Genomic DNA, 22,045 nt, shown 5'->3' on the forward strand with positions numbered 1-22,045 from the left:
TTGGGGTTGCTGGATTTTCCAGGTATGAGTTGTCTTTATTGCTACCTGAATTACTTGTAGTACTTACAAACATTATGGATTTACTTCTTTCCTCTATATCGCTGTATCGCACGGGATGTATACGCCACTTACAAATGGTATCAGTGTGTAAACTTGATTGGGAAATGGTTGTCACATGTAGTATTTATTTAGGTTGTACTCGTGGCACGCTTGTCGGCATTAGCGTTTTGCTGACTTTGCTTCCTGTATGCCCCTTTTACAACGTGGTACGGTTGATCAATTATCGGTACTTAGAAGGGGGGCTTTTTATGAGAAATTATATAATATATTTTATTCACTTTATTATATCAGGGTACTGACCTATATCTTGGGGGTGATACTAGCACATCACCTATTTTTTGCGTTTTTATTTATAGAATATTGGAATCTTTTTGATCGTGCTCGTACTATGGAGCCGACACCTTGACTACTATTAATTTGAGGTTACTACTATTGACGCTGGTGACATTCTGTTCTTATATGAAAAATGAAATCTACAAAATATCCAACTTATTGGTGAGTCTATCTTTTACCATTAGTAACTGCCGGCTTTATTATCATTACACTTAAGAATCTAATTATTTTTCTAATTATGATTACTATTACGTCTAAGAATTTTACTCCTTTTCTAATTATGATTATTATTATGCATCAAATCTGGTTTTCAATGTATTTACGGATATCTGATAACAGCTCTTTGGAAGGGCGGGTTTTGTTATTCTTTTTTCTCGCCCTCCCACTATGAGAAGGTGTATTTATTTCTCAATATGTCCCGTATTTCTTGGATTGATTGGCTTTTTTATCCTATTATGCTTTGGTTCTAATACATTAATTCATATATACTCTCCATTAGAATATTGATTGTGAAAATCTATTCATGTACGCGGGACATCGTTACATTGCACTTCGTTTCTCTTTTTTGCCATAAAGAATCCTAATTTGGTGAGTCTCCATCGATATTTTCCATTTTTTTTCTTCTTTTTTCTCTTTTGTAGAATCATGTGGCTATTTTTAGAGAACTGACCTTGCCTAAAATTTAAAAATTTAAATTTAAATTAAAATTAATTCCATATAGTGACACACCCTGGATAGGGATTAGAAATGCTCTTAAATATGTTTATGCAATATTGTTTGTGTTTTTTATCGTGGAATATATATGTGATATACATGTTTGTCTTTTACTGATTCTCTATATACTCTATTGATGTTGTTATTAGGAGTCGATATATATTCTTTATAATTTGTTATAATTTTTTATAATTTATGTATTTTTTGTATTTGTAAGGTTTGTGAAACTTGGTCAAAAACATATTTTTGTGGTATGTGTTGTTCTTCTGTGTTATTGATGTCATTTATATGTTGTTATGTTGCATGTTTTCAGCCTTGAAGAAGTTCCAGTGTGGAACGAAACGCGTTGGCTGTGAGTCTTTTATAAAGAAAATTAAAAAGGGAATATCAAAGATACTGTTTGGACCTGGACTTTTTAACTGGTGCACCTTCCTCTTTTGCTCTTCTTTCCTATTACTGGCCTACAGTGGAGTCGATCTACGGCGTACTCCGGAAGATTTGTGCACAGGAACTGAACTTTTACCTTGAACATTGGGATTTTAAGTGCTAAACTTTTAGTCAGCCGTAGCTTGTGCTTTTTTGTTTAGACATAGCAGCCTTAATCAACTTGTACCATGCGTGATTGAACCCAAAAGGAGGAAGACGAGAAAAGCGAAAAGTAATGAGGAAAGAGCGCAAGGTATATCCATAAGGTCAGAACAACTAAGAGAGAGCCCCCAACGCCTGATGATCTATCGAGTAGCCCCAGAGTGTATGTCTGGCAGGTGGCCTCCCATTCATCCCATTCCATCAGGTGTGAGAAGGGAAAGGCCTTCCTTTAGACTAATACTTATATTAGTTCCCTTAAATTACCATGTTTCTCTCCCTCTAGTTAATTTACTCTAAACCTTTACTTGCTCCCTTTTTTGCCTTGACCTCCCCCAGGAATTCACCTGCCTTAATCTCAGACACAAAGGTCCGAGTGGACCCATTCAAAATAACTTTCAATCTGGCAGGATTCATTAAAAACAATTGGGCTCCTAGCTGCTGAAAGGGGGTGATTAGTTGGCGCAGATGCCATCTGCGCTCTACCGTGGTGTGGCAAAAGTCAGGTTTGGCAAAAAACATCACACCATTAGCCCCCTTTAGTTCGGACAGGCATGATCATAGACAAATTGTCTGAGAAGGAAGTTCCCAAAGAACACTAGAAATGCCCTGGGTTTTTCATCAGATGAGCTGCCATTTCGTCGTTGTTTCAAGTTGAAGGGGAAACGATGCGCCTGTTGGACTTCGTAGTCCCAATTCCAGTTCGATTGATCCGGGAAGGTTTCGCGCAGAAGTTTCAACAAGATATAACACCTTGGGTCATCTCCCTTGACACCTTCCGGAATACCTAGCAAGCGGAGGTTGTTCCTGCGATGTCGATTCTCCTGCTCCTCCATTTTCATCCTAATGTCCATCAGGCATGCGTCATGAGCCGACCCTTGATTTTCTAGGGTGATTACTTCCGTTTCTAGACTCTCTGCGCGTCCTTCAACCATACTGACCCACTCACTGATGTCGGTGCAAATTTTGTTTAACTTTCGCAAGCCCCCTTGTAATTTTTTAGCAGCCCTTTTAGCTGCTCAATTATCTGAACAAGCCTCTTCTTGAAATTCTTTAATAGAAGCTAGAATTGAAGCTAAAGAGGGTTCTGCCATATTTTCTGTTGATGGTTTAATATTTTCCCAGATCAAAGTCTGTTCAGCTTCTTCGCAAAGGGGATAGGACATTTGTGAGTCTGAATAGTCCCATTTGAGCTGACTGCGTCTTTTAGGTTGATTTCTGTTTTTCTTCTGACGCTGCACAGTTCCGGTACCTTTAGAGGGATCCGTGCTGAGGTCTTCGCTTGAGCTAGTTTGATTCCAATCAGAAGATGTCAGAGAGCCGTCAGAGAGAGTAGAAATGTTCCCCGTTGATCTCTGGGGTCCAGGGGTCTCGTTGACCGGGATTAGGTTCTGCGCCAAGAATGTACTCTGTAATATCTGTTACTAGGTGTTTTGGCCCAGTCTCAGTTTTGACTGCCCGCGTGGCGAAGCCTGAGCCTAGAGAGGTTGAGATGGCAGAAACAAGAAGTGGCATTGAGCCCAAGTCTGATTTGGGTCTAACAGCATCTTCAATGGGAGCAATAGTGAGAGCACTTGCTGAGAGTGAATTGACAGATATATTCACTGAGGCCTGTAGTCCTTCTAAGCTACTTTGATCATCCGCCTGCTCTTCGGGGGAATGAGTTGCCTTAGTTTGCACAGAGGGGCAGCTTTCTTTTAACATGGTAGACTTTAGATCGAGGTTCCCGCTCCTTTGTGTTTCTGCGAGTGAGCCATCTAGTTCGTCCTCGAGGGGGGTAGTATCTAAACCAGTGTCTGTTACAAATGGTGGTACTTTGGGTCCAGAAAACATTTTTGTAATAGTCGGTTGGGAGCCCTCTTTTGCGCCCCCACCACCCCCAAGTCTCCCCGTAGTTCTTTTGAGGCTGCTAGCCTCTCATTTACCTCTAGCCGGGCAGTCCGATGTCGCTGCTTCCCCGAGGGCAGTACTGGTTTGCACGGGTTGGGCTGCCTTCGTCTTCTTTTTTCCGCCTTTGGCGGACATACTTAGGCTCCGTTGCCGTCTTCTTGTTGATAGCATTAATGTAAAAGAAAACTGAGCGAGTAGAATGGCAACAAAGTAGCTCAGGAGTCAGTGTCTCAGATAAAAATGTAACGCTCTTCCTAGCGCGGCGAATCCACAAAGATTGTCCGTGTTGCTAGCGTGATAGTGGAGCCGAATCACTCGCGTCCTGCTCCCTCTCAGGCTCAACTTCGCTGGTCAGTCCGCATAGCTGATGGTCGATGTGCACGTCGTGCGCGGCGTAGATTCACGCTAACACCATCTTGCTCCTTCACTTTGGATCCTGAGGGGTTGTGATCCTGCTGCAGTGCTCTTCCCCTTTCAAGATCTCCCATGAAACATGCGACCCGCATGGCCTCTTCATTGCCCTGACAGGGACATTGGTAGGCCAGGTGATCACTTTTATATGCATTTACATGCCTCCTGTACTACGCAATGCCTTTCTTCATGACCTATCCAGACTACTCTTTGAACCTACCGCAAGGTCTTACAGTAATAGGTGGTAATAGCTGTCAAAATCCTTTTGACAGCTAACTGTCCAGTTTACCTTTTTGGGCATTTTCTTGGAGGCACGTTCTGTAAGGGGAGTCACAATGGACCCAAATCCCTTCACAAACCTCCTGTAGTACCCAGTCAAGCCAAGGAATGCTCTGACTTGGGTCTGGGTTGTTGGAGCTGCCCAGTCCAGGATGTAAGGGTTGCACTTGGCCTCCACCAATAAGGTGGCCCAAGTATAGCACAGTTCCCTGCCCTATCTGGCATTTAGATGCCTTGATAGTTAGGCCTACAGTTTGCAGGGCTTTTAAAACCTTCCCAAGGTGGATCAGGTGATCCTGCCAGGTGGAACTAAAGACAGCAATATCATCCAGATAAGCTGCACTAAAGGACTCCAATCCAGCAGGGACTTGATTCACCAATCTTTGGAAGGTGACAGGGGCATTCTTTAAACCAAAAGGCATAGCAGTAAACTGATAATGCCCATTAGGTGCTCCTGGTGCCATGCCAATCTGCTAGTACCTTGCAGTTAAGTCAAATGTACTTAGAAATGTGGCTGCACCCAATTTGCCTATCAACTCATCTGCTCTTGGGATAGGGTGAGCATCTGTCTTGGTGACAGAGTTGAGCCCTCTACAGTCCACAAAGAACCTAATTTGCTGACTTCAGCTCTGATGCTTTCTTTGAACTGATCAGACTGTCGATAGATTTTGTTCTTGACAGGTACACTGTCACCAGTGTCCACATCATGGGTACACCAGTTTGTCAGGGGTCAAGGAAGAGAGATCAGCAAACTTTTGCAAGACTTGCTTGCAATCAGCCTGCTGTTGGGCAGTGAGAGTGTCTGAATAGACAACTCCATCCACTGACCCATCAGTAAGAGAAGAGGTCAGGGAGAGGTTCACTCTCTGTCTCCTAATCCTCATAAGTCACCATCAGCATGGTGATGTCTTACCCTTGGTTAGCGACCTCAAAAGAGTCTCAACTCCAAGCAAGGGATGGTGTTCACGCTCCATGGCTTGTCATAAAAATCCCCTTCAATAAAGACATGACAGTCAGTACCACACACTATGGTCAAGACCACTTGATACCAAAATGCTGTATGGATGCCTGAGGAGCTTCGGGATTGAGAAGAGGACTCTTGGAAATTTGGTGATTCAAATAATGCTTCAGAGTCAAAATTAGACCTGCAGCCCAGCAAGCCTCAGGCCAAGCCTAGAAGGGCATAGACAGGAATACAAAGGTAAGTCCCACCTCAGAGAGAAGTACAAATAAGGACCATAAAACAAGCCATAATATCGCCCGCCCTCTTGAAACCACACATGACCTTCACAAGGAGCACAAGTTTACAATTAAGGAGGCAATTTCTGAAGAAATTAGGTATACTTAATAGTCACTGAAAAGGGACATTTAACATTAAGTTGTTTAGGACATGCATGGGTTTAAAAGGTGGATGCATCAACTGAACCGAGATTGCATTGTAGTAGGGGAGTGGTAGCTAAAGGAGGTGACCAGAAGTCTGGATTGTGGTCAGAATAAATGCATTAAATTGCTGTGTGAATCATAATAAAGATCTATGTCCCACACCCAATGCAACCCTTTAAAAGGCAGATCTTGACCATTGTATCAAACGCCCTTCAGGTGATCTACCTGGTTTACAGCTGCTACAAAATAATGAGATAACACACTGGCGAACGCTTCCTCTTTCTGAAAGTGAGGCTGAAGCAGCCCAATAAGGAAAAAGGATTGAAAAATCAAGGTTCTGGGAGCAAAGCTAAAGAAAATTGCAACTGCATTAGAAAATCAGAACTGCTGAGCCTAAAGTGAGTTAAGATCTGTCTCCCTCTACTTCGTTGGCTGGAGTTTGGACCACATAATAAGGACAGACTGTATAAAGTATGTGGATAAAGCAATGTCAATCAAGTGCATATGTCTCTTTCTAAGTAAATTACTTAGCGCTGAGGCAACTTCAAGCAAGTGAATCTATGAAAGATGCAATGCTGGAGAATTAGGTTAGCCAAATGAAGTGCTATGGTTTCAGTGGCCTTGAGACTCCAGTTGTAAACAACAGTGCCCTCACAGTATACTGCTCAGTAACGACTGTCTCAGGACACATAGTCACACATAGTGTATTCTGTCAACCTTACCCTCAGGGTATACTGTTAAATGTAGCCTCAAGGTATAATGTCAAACTTACTTGATGTAAACCTAGTCAGACATCATCAAGGCACATTATTAGACATTTCTTATGTGCATACTATCAACCTCATTTTGAACATATACTGTTATACTAACCATCGGGGTTCACTCGCCGTCCCCCGATCTCTGGCCTCCTCTGTTGGCCATCTTCATGTCTGATGACAGTTGGATACATGCTGGAAGGCACCGGAGGCTGGTACCTACTGTTGGCCATGCTTCCGGCCTTGCTGCTAGTAGGACTAAAGCCAGTACAACCAGCCTTCCCACTTGCCACATGAGGGGGTGTGCTTGAAGCGGGGCAGGTCATGCTTGGCCTGTTCAGAGGTATATCTTTCAGACAGTTCATTAGTCCATGCAGGTGTGTGTTTCCCGCAGTAACCTCTGTGTTAAAGGTGAAAAAAGAAGGAAAATATATTTACTAAGAGTCAGTTCATTTTTTTGTGAATTAACAGAATTATAAATCTTAAGAACAATAATTTAACATACAACATCACTATCAAAAGCTCCAGTTCCTCTCAATGGGCATCTACAAGATAGCTCAGTGATTTGCCTGGCTGCTGCATAAATGCATAATTTAGCTTCCAGCAGGTCACAGGTCTGTACTTCCGTGTGCCAGCTCAGTTTTTCATCCTTCTGAAGTTGATAACATTAAAAATGTTGAGGTTGGCATTAATAAAACTATTCTTTAAGAAGCAAGCGAGACAGTTTATTTATTTTTTATCAATCCATGCTCACAATGTCATATTTTTTTTTTGTTAAACCTTTTTATTGGATTTCATCAGCATACATGTCATACAGTAAGCACACTTCATACTTGACTGCTGTGGTATTATAATCAACATTAACAGTGTCATGACAATGAGCAGCGGGACAATTGAGCAAGTAATTAATCAGTCAAACTATGGAGGGAGACCTCCCGAACCCCGCCGCCGGAGCTGCCGGGAGGGAATGCGAAAGCGGTCGTTGGTAAGGTTACCTCGTTTCTCCGACTCGTATGACAGTCTCTAGTTCATAGTCCCCTGCAAGAGGTTTCAGCAAATGGAAATCCAGGTTCCAAACTGAATTTGGGGGTCTGTAACTCAGGGAATGAGGGGTTGGGGGGAGGGGGGTGGTCTTGGGGTCGCATAAGGCAGGGGCAAGTGTAGTGGAGCCCCGTGCCATCCCATCACCTGTTGGCCCTTTTCCCTATCCTGTTTAATATCGTGTGTCCTGGATGGTAGCCCGATTAGTGGGCTGGAGTAGCAGAGGGGGGGGGGGGGGGGGGGGAAGGAGATACGTGGATGGATTAACATGCGCTTGGTCCAGGTGCCACCTGGGTGTCTAGCTGGCCCTCTGTGCCACTAGCGTGTGTTTGCTTAAAGTCATGCAGGAGCATCGCCCATTCTAGCGAAATGGGATGCCGTCGTATGCCACGAGCTTCCTCCTGACGGATGAGGTCTTCTTCAGCCGCGACCCATTTCTTCACCGCCCCCCACCATGCCGCTATTGGGGGACCCTCTGTTGCGCGCCAGTGCACTGCCACACTGCGTTTCGCTAGTAGCACGGCCAGCAGAGCAAATTTGGTCTCAACCTTCTTTCGTTTATTGTGTTTAAAGATGCCTAGAGCGCATGCCTCCCCCATGTGTGAAAATCTGTTAGGCCTGTGACTGTTTGTAGGGTGGTGTGCACTGTCGTCCATAGGGTTTGTATCACGGGGCATGTCCAAAACATGTGTATAAATGGGGAATCCGGAGTGTGGCAGCGGGGGCATTCAAAGTTGGATGACGGGTAAAAGCGCCAGCGTGAGATAAGCGCGATGTAACACGTTAAACTGGTCATTTTTTAATCTTTGGTTGCGGGACACTTTTTTGTGGTGTTCTAGGGCTGTCAGCCACTCTCTATCATGGAGGTTGCGGTCGAAGTCCTCCTCCCAGTGGAGCCGTAGTTGTGTCAGTGGTATGCGTGTTAGTTCCATGATGGATTTATAGATCCATGTGATATGGTGTCTGCCCGCCCCCATAAGTAGTAGTGTGTGCAATACCGGGTGTGGCGTGGGTACCACGTCCCTCAGGTCCCAGATCCGTCTGCAGTCCGCCACTATCTGACTGTGTAGCAGGAATTGGCCGGCAGGAAGCCCGCTTTCTTCGGCCAAGTCTATGAACGGGAGCAGTTGTCCGTCGGAAAATAGGGCTTCGGTTTCGGTGAGCAGGTGTACGGTCGAAATCCGATAGAGTAGAATTCGTGCCCTTTAGGGAGTCCCGCCAGCGGTAGTAGCGGGGAATATAACGGGGTCCCCTTGGACATGCGGTGAATCCGCATGGTACAGGTTCTGGCCGTTTTGACTAATAACGGATGCGCCGGGTTGGGTTTGGTACCCGGAAAGAGCATTCGGGTCAGCTCCGGGACTGATATCGGTCCGTCCTGTGCTACCGTTTCCCCTAGGTTGCGGTGCGCTGTCCAGCGTGATAGCCACTGCAGCTGCGCCGCAATAAAATAGGCTTCGTATGACGGGGCAACCATCCCGCCCTTGTTGCATGGCAGCTGCAGGGCCGACAGGGCCACTCTGCGGCGGTCCCTCCCCCAGATCAGGGAAATTAGTAATGAATTGAGCTCTTGGAAGAAGGTCCGCAGTGGGATAACTGGGATATTAGTAAAGTAGTAAAGAAGCCGGGGAAACATGATCATTTTGGATAAGGCTACCCTCCCGATGGGAGCCAGAGGTAGGGTCTACCAAAAATTGATTTGACTCTTAAGTCCTCGGAGGGCCCGGTAGTGGTGCCCTCCAGGAGGTCACGGGGCTCATGGTAGAGTCTGACACCTAAGTAGCGCGGGGCATCGCCCCTCCATGCTAGTGAGGCCTCCCCCAGATGAATTTCCCTGTGTGGGGAATTCGGATGCAGGGGATAGATAGAGGATTTCTCCCAATTTACCCACAACCCTGCAGCCTTCTCAAATTCTGCAAGCGTGGTCCATAGGGTGGTGAAGTCTGCTGTGATGTCTCTAACATAAATGAGGAGATCATCCACATAAAGGGAGACGCAATGTGTGCGACTTCCCAATGCTCGCCCCCTTCCCGCAGCCGTGCTGCCAGAGGCTCCATGGAGATGGCAAAGATGACGGGGACAAGGGGCATCCCTGGCGGGTGCCGCGCATGATCGGAATGGGAGAGGAGACATAGCGGCCTATCCGAACCCTCGTGGTAAGGTCAGTATACAATAGCCGGGCGTATGCTATAAATTGGGGCCCTATGCCCACCCTCCGAAGCACCTCAAAGAGGTATTGCCACGCTAGGGTGTTGAACGCCTTCTCGAGGTACAGTACTAGGCACGCCGTATGTGAGAACCTGTCCCACACCCCATCCTGGACCTGGAACAGCCAACGTATATTCTGGGAGGTATTCCTCCCGGGTATAAATCCACTCTGGTCTGTGTGCACCAGTCTGGGGAGAATTTCCGTGAGTCTATCTGCCAGGATCCTCCCCAAGATTTTGCAATCCGTAGTCAGGAGGGCGATAGGACGCTCGGAGCAGGGGGTCCCGATAGGGCTTGGGGAACGTTACCAACACCGATTCCGGCATCGATTGAGGGAGCAGACCCGTGTCTATTGCCTCTCGAAAGACTGCGTCAAGCTGCGGGACCAGCTGCTGGGAGAATGCGGAGTACAGTTCTATCGGAAAGCCGTCATGCCCCGGGGCTTTGTTTTTGGCCAAGTGGTGAATGGCGGATTTAATCTCCTCTGGTGTGAGTGGATCGTCTAATGTCGTGCGTTCCTCATCCGTGATTTGGACTATGGTGTTTGTGGTGAGTATATTCCGAATGTGTTCCCCCTTGTCCCGAGTCGGCTCCTTGTAAAGCATGGAGTAGTAGTCATGGAAGGCCGATAAAATGTCCGCCTGCGCGTAGACCACCGCACCCGTGGCATTTCGGATGCCGGTGATCAGTTGTGTTTGCGCGTCCTGACGAATGAGCCAAGCTAGCAGGGTACCTGCGCGGTTTCCTTCCTGGTGGACTCTAGTGGTGTATGTGCGAAAATTATAGCGTCATAGATCGGCACACGCCTCCTCGTACTTGGTTTTGGCCTCCGCTAGTTGCGTGGGGGGGAGCTCCCGCTGATCCGCCACTTTAGATAACTGCGCCAGTTGTTGTTCTGCGTTTTGGACCGCCCTCTCTAGTGTGTGTTTCACTCTTGTAGTTTGCCTGATGCAAGCTCCCCGTAGGACCACTTTAAAAGCGTCCCATTCTAGGGACCTGGTCGATGCAGTGCCTGTATTGTCGACAAAGTAGTGTTCTGACTGTTCGCGGTGGAACACAGGGTCTATAAGGCAGTCTCTGGGGAGGCGCCAAGTAGGGATCGGGGGTACCGGGGGTCGCCATGCAAGTGACACAATATGTGCGTCGTGATCGGAAATGACCCTGCCCAAATAGTCCGAATGTCTGATGCGTGGAAGGAGAGACTGAGTGCACATGAAGCGGTCCAGGGGGACTCATAAGTTGTGAGGTGTCGAGTGAAATGAATATATTTTGGTAGTAGGGTGGGTATGTCTCCATGCATCCGCTAGGGACCAGTGGGCAGCCCAGGTGCAAAATGCGGCTGAGTGCCCATGGGCTGGGGATTGCTTGGTGAGGGGGTAGGATCTATCCAGTGTGAGGTCCAAGGAGCAATTGCAGTCTCCACCTAGTATCCATGGGCAGTGTGTGAATCCCGCCAGGGTAGTCGTCAGGGTACCCCAAAAAGGTGACTGATCAATATTGGGAGCATAGATGCTGCCAACGAGGATGGGCTTCCCATCTAACAATTCTTCTAGTAGTGTGTATCGGCCCTCGGGATCCACCCTCCTGCCGGTTTCGCGAAAGGGCACTCCGGGCCGAATCCAGATCAGCGCAGCTCTCGCGAAGGCGGAGTAGGTTGGGGCGCAAAAAGAGCCGCGCCATTTCTTTTGGAGTTTGCGCAATTCCTCCTTAGTGAGGTGGGTCTCCTGGAGAGAAATGATCTGCGCCTGCTGCCGCTTAATATACGCGTATATCGCATAGTGTTTCCTGGCTGTGTGCATCCCTCGCACATTGAGGATTAAAAACTGGAAGTCTGCGTGTGCCATGGTGGAGACAAGGTTGTGCCCTGATAGCGCCAGGCCGCTGGGTGAGAGGAGACTCCTAGCTCTAGCTTATGGACATCGCTCGTGGAGCGGTGTGGGTTGTAGGTGCGCGCCCCTGCCCTGTATATGGGAGGTAACAAGAGGTCAGGGTAAGTGGGATAGGTAAACAACAAAATGGGGTCGGGAAACAGTCCCAATACTGGGGACCTATCGCTGGGAGCGATACGTCCAAACTGGCGCTCTGGAGGAAAGAGAGTGTGCACAAGAAATTAACAACTATGGGGTGGTGGTACGTGCATGCGAGGGTGATCCTTGGGCGGGTCCGTGAAGGATCATTGTGCGTCATTTGGTCCTTGGCAGTATCAGAAGTGTGACATAAATAGCGTGAGAGGACTGCCGTTGTGTCGGGGGCTCCCATCCCTTCGCTAACAGGGCCACCCCTCGTTTACGTGCTACGAGAGACTGAGGACAATGTTCCTATGACAGTCCTCTACATATGACCCTGCAGGTTCGCTAACTTATGAGATCTGCTGTCTGGGGGGTGACTCGGGGCAGGGTAATCGAGTCTCCTTTAGATGATGCATCGTCGCTATCGTCTTCACCTGCCGAGGAGAACAGGCTCTGTCCAGGTCGTCTGAAGGCGGTGAGGCCTGTAATGCTGTTACGGCTCGTAGGACGTCTCGGCGTTCCTGCATGATTTGCTCCAGATCCGGGGAATCTAGTGCAGGGCTCCGTGCTATCTTGATCTCGTTATTGCGCCCGGTTTGGTTTGCGCTTTCTGGGACGCGGCGCTCTGTTTCTCTGTCCTCGCATGGTTCCTGATCCGGAGAGTTGTGGGCAGTGCAGGTCCGCCCAGTCCCTCGCCTCCTCCGAACATGTAAAGAATAGGGCAGAGTCGTCGTAGATAATTCTGAGTCTGGCGGGAAAGAGCAGAGTATTGAATGTCATTTTCCCTTAGTCGCCGCTTCACCTGGAAAAAAGTGATCTCTGCTGATGCACCGTCCGTGCATAATCTGGGAAGACCATCACCTGCTTGTCCGCATCCCTGTCTCTAAAGTGGAGGAATTTCGCTAGCACTGGTCGGGGGTGCTCCCGGCTGGGGTCTTCGCGCCGGGACTCTGTGAGCGCGCTCAATAGAGAAGAAGGCCGATCGGTCGGCAGCCGGGGTAAAGGATTTCACCCACGCCTCCATGTGCCCCACCGGGTCTTGCCCCTCACTTCCTTCCGGCAGTGAAAGCACCCGTATATTACAGCGTCTAGAGCGTCCCTCCAGGTCGACCATTCATTCCTCCATTGTGGACAGGCGGGTTAGGACATCGCGTATTGTCTTCTGTTGGTCTTTTACTGCTGGCTGCAAGTCCGCCATGATCTTTCCCCTTCATTGACCTTGTCGGCTAGCTTGCGGTGGTCGTCCTTAATGAGGCTGATGTCGGTCGTCAGGTTGCCAAGCCTTTCTTCCATGGACACCCTGGAGAGTTTGATGGCTGCCAATACGCGGTCCAGCTTGTCAGATATGGACGTTGCCAGTTTGGTCCCCGTCTTGGGGTGCGGCATATTCTCCTGCGCCGTCTCTGGGACCATGGTGGTCTGCGTGGCTCTGGGTTTCCCCATCATGCCTCTTGGGGTGTGCAGTCTCTCTCGGGTCTGCGTGCTGGGGCCTGGCGGATACGGTGCGAGGCCTTCCCTCCTCCAATGTGGATTCTGGGTCACCTCTATCCCCCATCCGCTCTGCCCGGCGAGGCGGGTATACAAACTGTCCAGTCCGGGGATTTACCTCCCTGAATGCACTCTGTGGTGGGCACTGTAAGGGTCTCTCTGTGGAGTCCAGTCTGCACGGTTAGGGGACTTGCAAAGTCGGCAGGGCCCAGTAGCTTGTGGGGTCACAGAGGAGCTTGTCGTGCTGCACTGTCCGCGGCCGGCCGGTTGGGGAAGGCCCAGTATCGATTTGGGCGCCAAGCGGTCTCTCAATCCGCCATCTTAGGGCCAGGCATCAGTTAGGTTGGGCCTCAGTGGTGGAGGGGTACCACGCACTCTCCCCGGTATCAGGCAGCATCCGGGGGGGGGTTCCCCCCACCACTCACCTTTTTAGAGGTCGTGTAGTCCACTCCCAGGCGGTCTGGTTCTGCGCTCTGTCACCCGGGAGGCTCAGCAGTTGTACACGCCGGGCGCCATATTGGGGGTCAGGCAGCCTCGGCCCTGACAGTGCTCTGGTTCCCAGCGACCTGCCCGGGAGGGAGAGGGGGGTGGGGGAGGGAGAATCAGCCCGGTGCCCCCGGTTTCTTGTTGCCCAGTGTGGTGCCCGACCTCTATTTCGGCCGACTGTACTTGGTCCGGTTCGCCTGCTCGTCACCGGCCGCCGTGGGTTGAGCGGTGGGGGGGCTCCGGGGATCCGCCTGATGCGTGAGGCCCGCCTGTCTGCGGTACCCTCTCCGCTGAATGCCGCTGCCGGTGCTCGGGGTGCCGCAGGTCGTCACTGCCCAGTTCCCCCTGGTTCACAAGTGGTGTCTCAGGTTGCGCCACCCTCAGCTCGCCGAGACCCTCGTATATCAGGCGAGGGCGCGGGCTACCGCCATCTTGTCTCCCCGCATCGCGACCTTCAATGGCTCCATTTTGCCCGCGACCCTAGTCATCTGCATCAAGGGGTCAACGCCTTCAGGTGCTCCGCGGGCTCCGGTTGCAGGAGGTTCGGTGTTTTCGCCAGGAACGACGCTGGAAAACGGATAAATTGTCCGCCCACCGTGGAGCCTCAGCAAGGCACTTCCACCATCGCAGCCTGCTTGGCCACCATGCTCACAATGTCATACTGTGATACTATGTAACCTTTGATCCCTCCCAATTTCCAGTAGTATACAACCTAGTCATTATGTATTCATGCATGTGGTTTGTACTGCACATATTACAGACTGATTGTATCGTGGTGCAGACTGAATGTGTAGAGAAGCACTTGAGGCACACTTTTCCGTTTATGTAGGAGTTGTTAAGGCATTCTTGAATGAAAAATTGTGTTGGGCATGATCTAAGGAGTAGTTGAGCTGGTTTCACTAGGTGAAGAGCTGGTTATACCTTGAGGTGTATCACATTCCCTTATAGGTGCATTGTCAGGTGGTTAGTTGGGTATTGTAAGGAGGATGTAGCAATGTCTAAGTTCAGAAATCACCTTGAACCATAGTGCTCAAGGCATAGGTGCATATTATATAGACATTTTGAAACGTTTATTTTGACCCACATCTCATCCCACTTACACACAAGCTTAATGGGAGAGGAAAACAAAGGGACTCATTAACATGCATTAAAATCTTTGTGACTAGGTTGGTAACAAGCTATGGCACAGCAGCATTTCAGATTAATATGGTCATTACAGGTGAAGTTTTTACTTGTTATATTTTTGAAATGCTACTCAGATGTTCACAGCCACACACTGTCAAAAGATCTTTGTTGTGACTGTAAGAGGTATGGCAGAGGCAAAACTGATGCTCTTTCTGTAATCCACACTTCTTCAGTTTTTGTGGTAGTGAGGAGATAGCAAGGAGAGCTGGAAAAATGTACACTTCATCTCCTTCCTTATATTTTTGTTGAGGGTGTGTATGGTTCAAACTCTCCATATATGCTGTTTTAATATAACACACAAATATCTCAATGGCTGAGTAGGACTGAAGGTTTTCATTCATACCATTATGCATAGTGGTTTCTACATATTCATGGTTACACAGATGACAGACAGCATTGGTACAGTTCATTTGCAATCGATTATATTAAGGCCGAAATAACCTGTTTTATTATTTAAATCAATAGTATTAATTCCACGAACCTCAAAAAGGTAAAATAGTGAATTGGTACTTCTTGGATTAGAAGTTGTGAACTTGTAGGTTAAGTCAATTTCTGGTGTGCAGAAGATAACCCCTGAAATGTCTTACCAGAAGCTGAACTTGCTGGAACGGACTCCTGCAACAGCCCAATCAATGTTTAAGAGCTATGACAGACTTGGTAGAAAATGGGACACCATTGCATTCAGGGAATAAGGTAGCAGTGCAATGTGAAGCTCTGCTGATGTTTTAAAAGTTAAAAGAGTATTGCAATGCACAGGTCACCAGAGAACTGTATCATGACAGACCCTTATCAGTGCAACATGACAGCGCAATGGATGTCTCAGTACTTAACTGATGTAAGTCAGAGTGGGAGTGAATTGTGCAAGATCTCAGCCTAGGGGTAGCAGTGTGTGTTGTGTCATATGGCCATTGGGGTCATTGTCGACATTGCTAAGTTAGCATGAGCTCTGCTGCCATGATGCTACTTTTGCGCATGTTACTACATGACTTTATTTTGCAACACTCTGTTTGTGCCTTTCACATGAGAACCGTCTGCTTTCCTCGTTCTCTGTCTGTTCCCGGAGTTTAGTCTAACACAGTGTGCAGGGTCGTCAAACAATGCCCCTTGTTATTCTGTTGTGGTCAGTCCCTAACACCTAGAAAAAACATGCTAATACAGCTGCTACTGCTGGAACACGTGCTTTGATATTTTTGGGATGCATGTTGGCTAAAGACACTTGGAGAGGGACCTTTCCAGAGAGAAAAGCTGTGCTATTCCTATGATGTAGAAATACCATCTAGGCACTAAGGTATGAGGTCGGCTGACAAAACCCAGAGATCTTCTTTTATATAGTAAAACTTTTTCTAATCAAGGGGAGGGTGGTTAGCCCTTTTATCCACTGTCTGCATACGATGACAACCCCCTTCATAATCTATGGTCTTGCGACAATGCTAACTGTTTTTAAGTTTATGTGTTTTGCTGCTGGTAGTGGCTTGTATACTGCATAATAGAGCACTATAGTTAAAATAAAAATTTTGGACAATAACAGTGACTCAGTCAATTCTTATTGTGGACCGGTACGAGTGAGTGAGTGAAAGGGTACCTCTTGCTACCACGATTCCTGAGAGAGTCGGGAGTGTTGTGTTCTGGGTTGTCTAATCATTTGAGACTTCGTGATTATGTAGGAGAGTGAATGAGACACAAGAGCTTGTCGGTTTTGGGATTTGGGTACTGAGGTGGTAGGAAGGCTCAGCCCCTACACACGATGTCCTGTTTTCCTGCGAATAGTTCTGTGTATGTGCATAATCCCTGCAACATGGCGCCGCCAACGTTTGGACTGGTACTTATCTGCGAGACTCCTGAGTAGTGCTTGCGCTTGTCCACAATCCCCTTGCTCCTGTTTCCAGAGACAGTGTGATGAGGTAGCCTCCTATATTGAGATGTATAGGTTTTTCAAGCTTGAATTTTAAAAGGTCTTCTTTCTTTAGCTTGTTATTGCGCTGCCACTTGTAAGTTGTCATTTTCTTTTTTTTTTATTATGGCGGTTGCCATAGTGGATCCTAACCGAGCTCCGGTTACAGCTTATTTGCCTCAATATGGAGTCCCTATTGCCGGTGCTGATTTTACCTTTGTTGTTGAAGCGAATGCTGCACATCGCTTCGAGGTGTTTTACTCGTGGGTCACCTTTCTGGTAATGGATGGAACTGATAATTTCTTTCACGAATATACTGCCACAGCGATACCGTGGGAATATCAACCTTGTCGATCTTTTGAAGTTCCGTTAAGGGCTTGGCAACACACCATATGGTTTAATGGCGCCCTTCCTCACCGTTTGACAGAGGGTCCGTTTAGCTCCCTTATCGACGGATAGGGCCATATGGCCCGCTTTGGCTGGGTATACCCAACATCCAAATTATCTGTTACTGTCGCAGAGCTACGCATATTACATACATCATTAATACGTGTACATAGAGCTGTTACACAGTTCATATCGCGCAACATGCAGGTGGGACCACCTGGATTTGTTGCTCAACCACCGGGTCCCGGTGGTTTAGTTATCAGTCCTGTCATGATTAATTCAGTGATGAGCAAGCGCCCACAAAATAAGGACGAGCTTCCTTATTGGCTTGCTGAAAACTGTGGGCAACTCGAAGAACAAGTTACTTACCTTCGGTAACGATGTATCTGTAAGAAACATTAGTTAGTTAGATTCCTCACCTTAGAATATCCCCAGGCGTCAGACTGGATCCGGAAGATTTTTCGTCAGCAATACCCCTTGCGTGTCGCTAGGCGTCGTCTGCGGCTCAGCGTCCGTCGTCGGCGTCGTGCGCCGGAATGACGTCGTCGGAGTACTTAGATGCCGCCCTCGCGCGCTGACGTCAGTTCTTGTACATAGCTTTCCGCGCCAGGAACGCAGAGCCATGCAAAGACCGACACTGGTGCCAAAAATAAAATCTAGGGGCCTGAAAAGGACAACCTTAACCCTAGATGTCAGTTCGCAGAACGGGGAGGATGGGTGGGTCGGTGAGGAATCTAACTAACTAATGTTACCGAAGGTAAGTAACTTGTTCATCTGAAAGAAACACGTTAGTTAGATTCCTCACCTTAGAATAGATACCCAAGCAATACCATCCCCGGTGGTGGGTCTGCGAACCAAGATCACACCAGAAAGTCCTGGAGGACAGAACGGCCAAAGAAGCCATCCCTCCGGACTTGGCTGTCAAGGCAATAATGCCTGGCAAACGTGTGTAACGAAGCCCACGTCGCCGCCTGACAGATGTCCTGCAAAGGGACTCCCCGTCCCAAAGCAGTAGTAGCCGCTGTGGCCCGAGTAGAATGGGCGCGCAGCCCAACAGGAGGGTCCTTTTTTGCCAAATAATAGCAAATTTTGATACACAAAACGACCCACCGAGAGATGGTCCGTTTGTGCACAGCTTTCCCCTTCTTAGCGCCCACGTACCCAACAAAAAGCTGGTCGTCCACCCGGAACTGTTTTGTGCGGTCCAGATAAAAGGAGAGCGCACGTTTTGGGTCCATACGGTGGAGCCTCTCTTCCTCTTTGGAAGGATGCGGAGGCGGAAAGAAGGTGGGCAAGGTGACAGACTGCCCAAGATGAAATGGAGTCACCACTTTCGGAAGAAAGGAAGGACGAGGCCGAAGGACAACCTTGTCCGGATGAACAGAGAGAAAAGGAGGCTTTGAAGATAAAGCCTGGAGCTCACTCACCCGTCTAGCCGAGGTGATGGCTACCAGAAAAGCAGTCTTAAGAGTCAGAAGACGAAGAGGACAATTGTGAAGAGGCTCGAAGGGAGCGCACATCAGGAATGTCAAGACCAGATTCAAGTCCCACTGAGGCATTACAAAAGGGACAGGAGGGAACGTGTGAGTAATGCCTTTTAGAAAGCGTGTAACCACAGGGGACTTGAAAAGAGAAGGCTGATCAGGAAGCCGCAAGAAGGCGGAGATGGCAGCAAGATAACCTTTCAGGGTGCCCAGGGCAGAGCCCTGCCGGGCCAGAGAAAGAAGAAAGAGGAGAACCTCAGAAAGAGGGGCGGAAAGGGGATCCACAGCCTTTGCTGTGCACCATGCCACAAATTTGTTCCACCGGCAGGCGTATACCGTCTTTGTGGAGGGACGCCTGGCTGCCAGAATGATATCACAGACTTCAGGAGGCAAGTCAAATGGCATCAACTGCCGCCGCTCAATCTCCACGCATGGAGGTGGAGGCTGGACAGGTTCGGGTGGAGGACCGTCCCCTGCTGCTGCGACAGAAGATCCTCCCGAAGGGGCAGACGTATCGGGGGATCGGTCAACATACTGAGTAGCTCGGGATACCAGTATCTTCGTGCCCAATCCGGAGCCACCAAGATGACTCGGGCCCGGTCGTGCCTGATCTTCTTCAGCACTCTGGGCAGAAGTGGTATAGGCGGAAAGGCGTACAACAGACCGCAACTCCACTCGTGACGAAAAGCGTCGCCGAGCGAGTGCCGCCTTGGAAATTCCAGCGCGCAGAACTGCTGACATTGCGCGTTCCCTTCGGTGGCGAATAGATCTAACCAAGGCTCTCCCCACTGCTGAAAGAGACCTTGCGCCACTTCGGAGTTCAGACGCCATTCGTGATCCATCATGCACCGGCGGCTGAGTTCGTCCGCTCTGGCGTTCAGAGAGCCCGCCAGATGTTGAACCACTAGGGTGACGCCCTGGTGTTCCAGCCACGTCCAGAGGCGCAGAGCCTCCTGACAAAGGGTCCACGACCCCACCCCGCCCTGTTTGTTGCAATACCACATGGCGGTGGTGTTGTCCGTGAACACCTGCACGACACTGCCCCTGACAGAGGGAAGGAAGGCTTTCAGTGCAAGTCGGATCGCTCTCAACTCCAACAGGTTGATGTGGAGACGAGACTCCGCCGGAGACCAGAGGCCTCTGATCTCCGCCTCTCCCATATGGCCACCCCAGCCCAGGAGGGACGCATCCGTCACTACGACATGCTCCGGTTGAGGAAGGGAGAGGCTCCTGCCCATGACCCAATCGCGGTCCGTGAGCCACCACTGCAACTGTTGTGCAGTGCCCTCCGAGATCAAGACATGGTCGGACAGGTTGCCGTGATGCTGGGCCCACTGAAACTTCAGGTCCCACTGCAGAGCCCGCATGCGCCGCCTGGCGTGATGCACTAGTAGGATGCAGGAGGCCATCAGCCCCAGAAGCCGCAACACTAGCCTGACCGAAACCCAGGATAGAGGCCGAAAGATGGGAATCAGGGCCTGTATATCCCGGACCCGCTGTTCCGGCGGATAAACCCGGAACTGCGCCGAATCGAGAACTGCTCCGATGAAGAGGAGCTTCTGAGAGGGACTCAGGTGTGACTTCGGCACGTTGATGGAAAATCCCAGCAAATGCAGGAGATCCGCCGTAGTCTGGAGGTGGGAGACGACTGCCTGGGGCGAGCCCGCCTTCAACAACCAGTCGTCGAGATAGGGGAAGACTGGAACCCCTGATCTGCGCAGATAAGCTGCGACCACCGCCATCACTTTCGTGAACACCCGAGGGGCACTGGTGAGGCCGAAGGGGAGCACGGTAAACTGAAAGTGCTCTTGGCCCACCGTGAACCGCAGGTAACGCCGGTGGGCCGGCAGGACGGGGATATGGAAGTATGCGTCCTGCAAGTCCAACGCTACCATCCAGTCTCCGGGGTCGAGGGCAGCTAGAACCTGAGCCAAGGTTAACATCTTGAACCTTTCCTTTCGGAGGAAGGCATTGACGTTCCGGAGGTCCAAGATGGGGCGTAGGCCCCCTTTGCCCTTCTTGGGAACCAGAAAGTAGTGGGAATAACAACCACGACCTACTTCTGGACTCGGAACGCGCTCGACGGCCCCCTTGGCCAAGAGGGCCGAAACTTCCTCGCGGAGAAGATTCAAATGATCCCCCGAGATACGGTGGTGCTGCGGTGGCATGGCTTGAGGGGTCGTCTCGAAGGGGAGGGAGTAGCCCCTTCGGACGATTTGCAGCACCCACCTGTCCGATGTAATGGACCGCCAGTGGAGCAGGTGATGGCGAACTCTGCCGCCCACTGGCGTGGAATGGGCCTGAAAGCTCGGACTAGGAAGGCTTTGAGGCGGATGCTGCCGGGGTGGATGTGGGCTGACCACGTCGTCCTCCAGATCCGCCATGGCGGAAACCACGTCCGCGACCGCGCGCAGGTTGGTTCTGCGGCTGGTGGCTTGGCGGACGTGAGGAGGCGCCCCTTCCTTGGCCACGAAAGGGGCGAAAAGCGGAGGTGTGCGCCCGCGGAGCCGAGAGGCCCAAGGACTTGGCCGTAGCCCGGGAGTCCTTAAAGCGGTTCAGCGCACTGTCCGCCTTCTCACCAAACAGGCGAGTGCCATCAAAGGGCATGTCCATGAGGGTGTTCTGAACATCCCCGGAAAATGACGTGGACCGCATCCAGGCGTGCCGGCCGAGCGCCACCGTGGTGGAAATCGCCCGACCCAGCGAGTCCGTGGTGTCAAGCCCACATCGTATGGCGTGCCGTGCTACATCCCTCCCATCGGCCAAAGCCTGGGTAAGACGTGTCTGGACCTCCTCCGGACACAGGGGCAGCACGTCCTCCACCGTATCCCACAGAGAATGGGAATACGGTCCAAGAGACAGGCGGTGTTCAAAGACCGAGGCCCAAACTAAGGGACGAGAACAGTTTCTTGCCAAACTGCTCGAGTCTCTTGGAATCCCGGTCCGGCGGAGCGGTCGGGAAGGAGGATTGGGAGGTAGAGGCCTGGATAACCAGACTCTCAGGGGTGGGGTGTTGGGACAGGAAACTGGGGTCGCCCGGAGCAGGGCGGTGGCGCCTGGCAACGTTCCTATCCACAGGAGGAACTGTGGAGGGCTTGGACCAGGTGCCCTGCAGAACGTCAGTGAGGGCCTCATTGAACGGCAGCAGAGGCTCAGTGGAGCTTGCTGCGGTTTGAAGCACCTCAGTGAGGATGTTAGTCCTCACAGCCACGGCAGGCAGCTCGAGCCCAAGGGCTGCGGCCGCCTTGCGCAGCACCACAGAAAATGCTGCACCCTCCTCCGAAGCCACAGTCGGAGGAGAAGTGAATCCAGTGTCTGGCGAGGTATCCAGACCACTGGCCTCCCCCAGTTCATCTGCCCAGTCCTGTGAAAGCTGCGACTGAACAGCCATAGGGTCCTCGAACCCCTCCCAGTCGCCCCCGTCGTCCGATTCCTGATAAACAGGAGGAATGATCG

General features: G+C 50.0%; 1 protein-coding gene across 17 annotated transcripts in view; it reads right to left on the bottom strand.

Moving 5' to 3' along the window:
- The window catches only part of LOC146796177 (uncharacterized), a 1,057,178-nt gene that overhangs the window by 385,696 nt on the left and 649,437 nt on the right, over positions 1-22,045 (bottom strand). For all 17 annotated transcript variants that reach the window (XM_085628582.1, XM_085628595.1, XM_085628592.1 and 14 more), the window contains one exon: positions 6,526-6,810. In XM_085628582.1, the coding sequence (XP_085484708.1) occupies positions 6,526-6,810 (285 nt within the window). The remainder of the gene's footprint in view (positions 1-6,525; positions 6,811-22,045) is intronic.

This window comes from Triturus cristatus, chromosome 10 (genome assembly GCF_964204655.1).
Source record: "Triturus cristatus chromosome 10, aTriCri1.1, whole genome shotgun sequence".
Taxonomy (NCBI): Eukaryota; Metazoa; Chordata; class Amphibia; order Caudata; family Salamandridae; genus Triturus; species Triturus cristatus.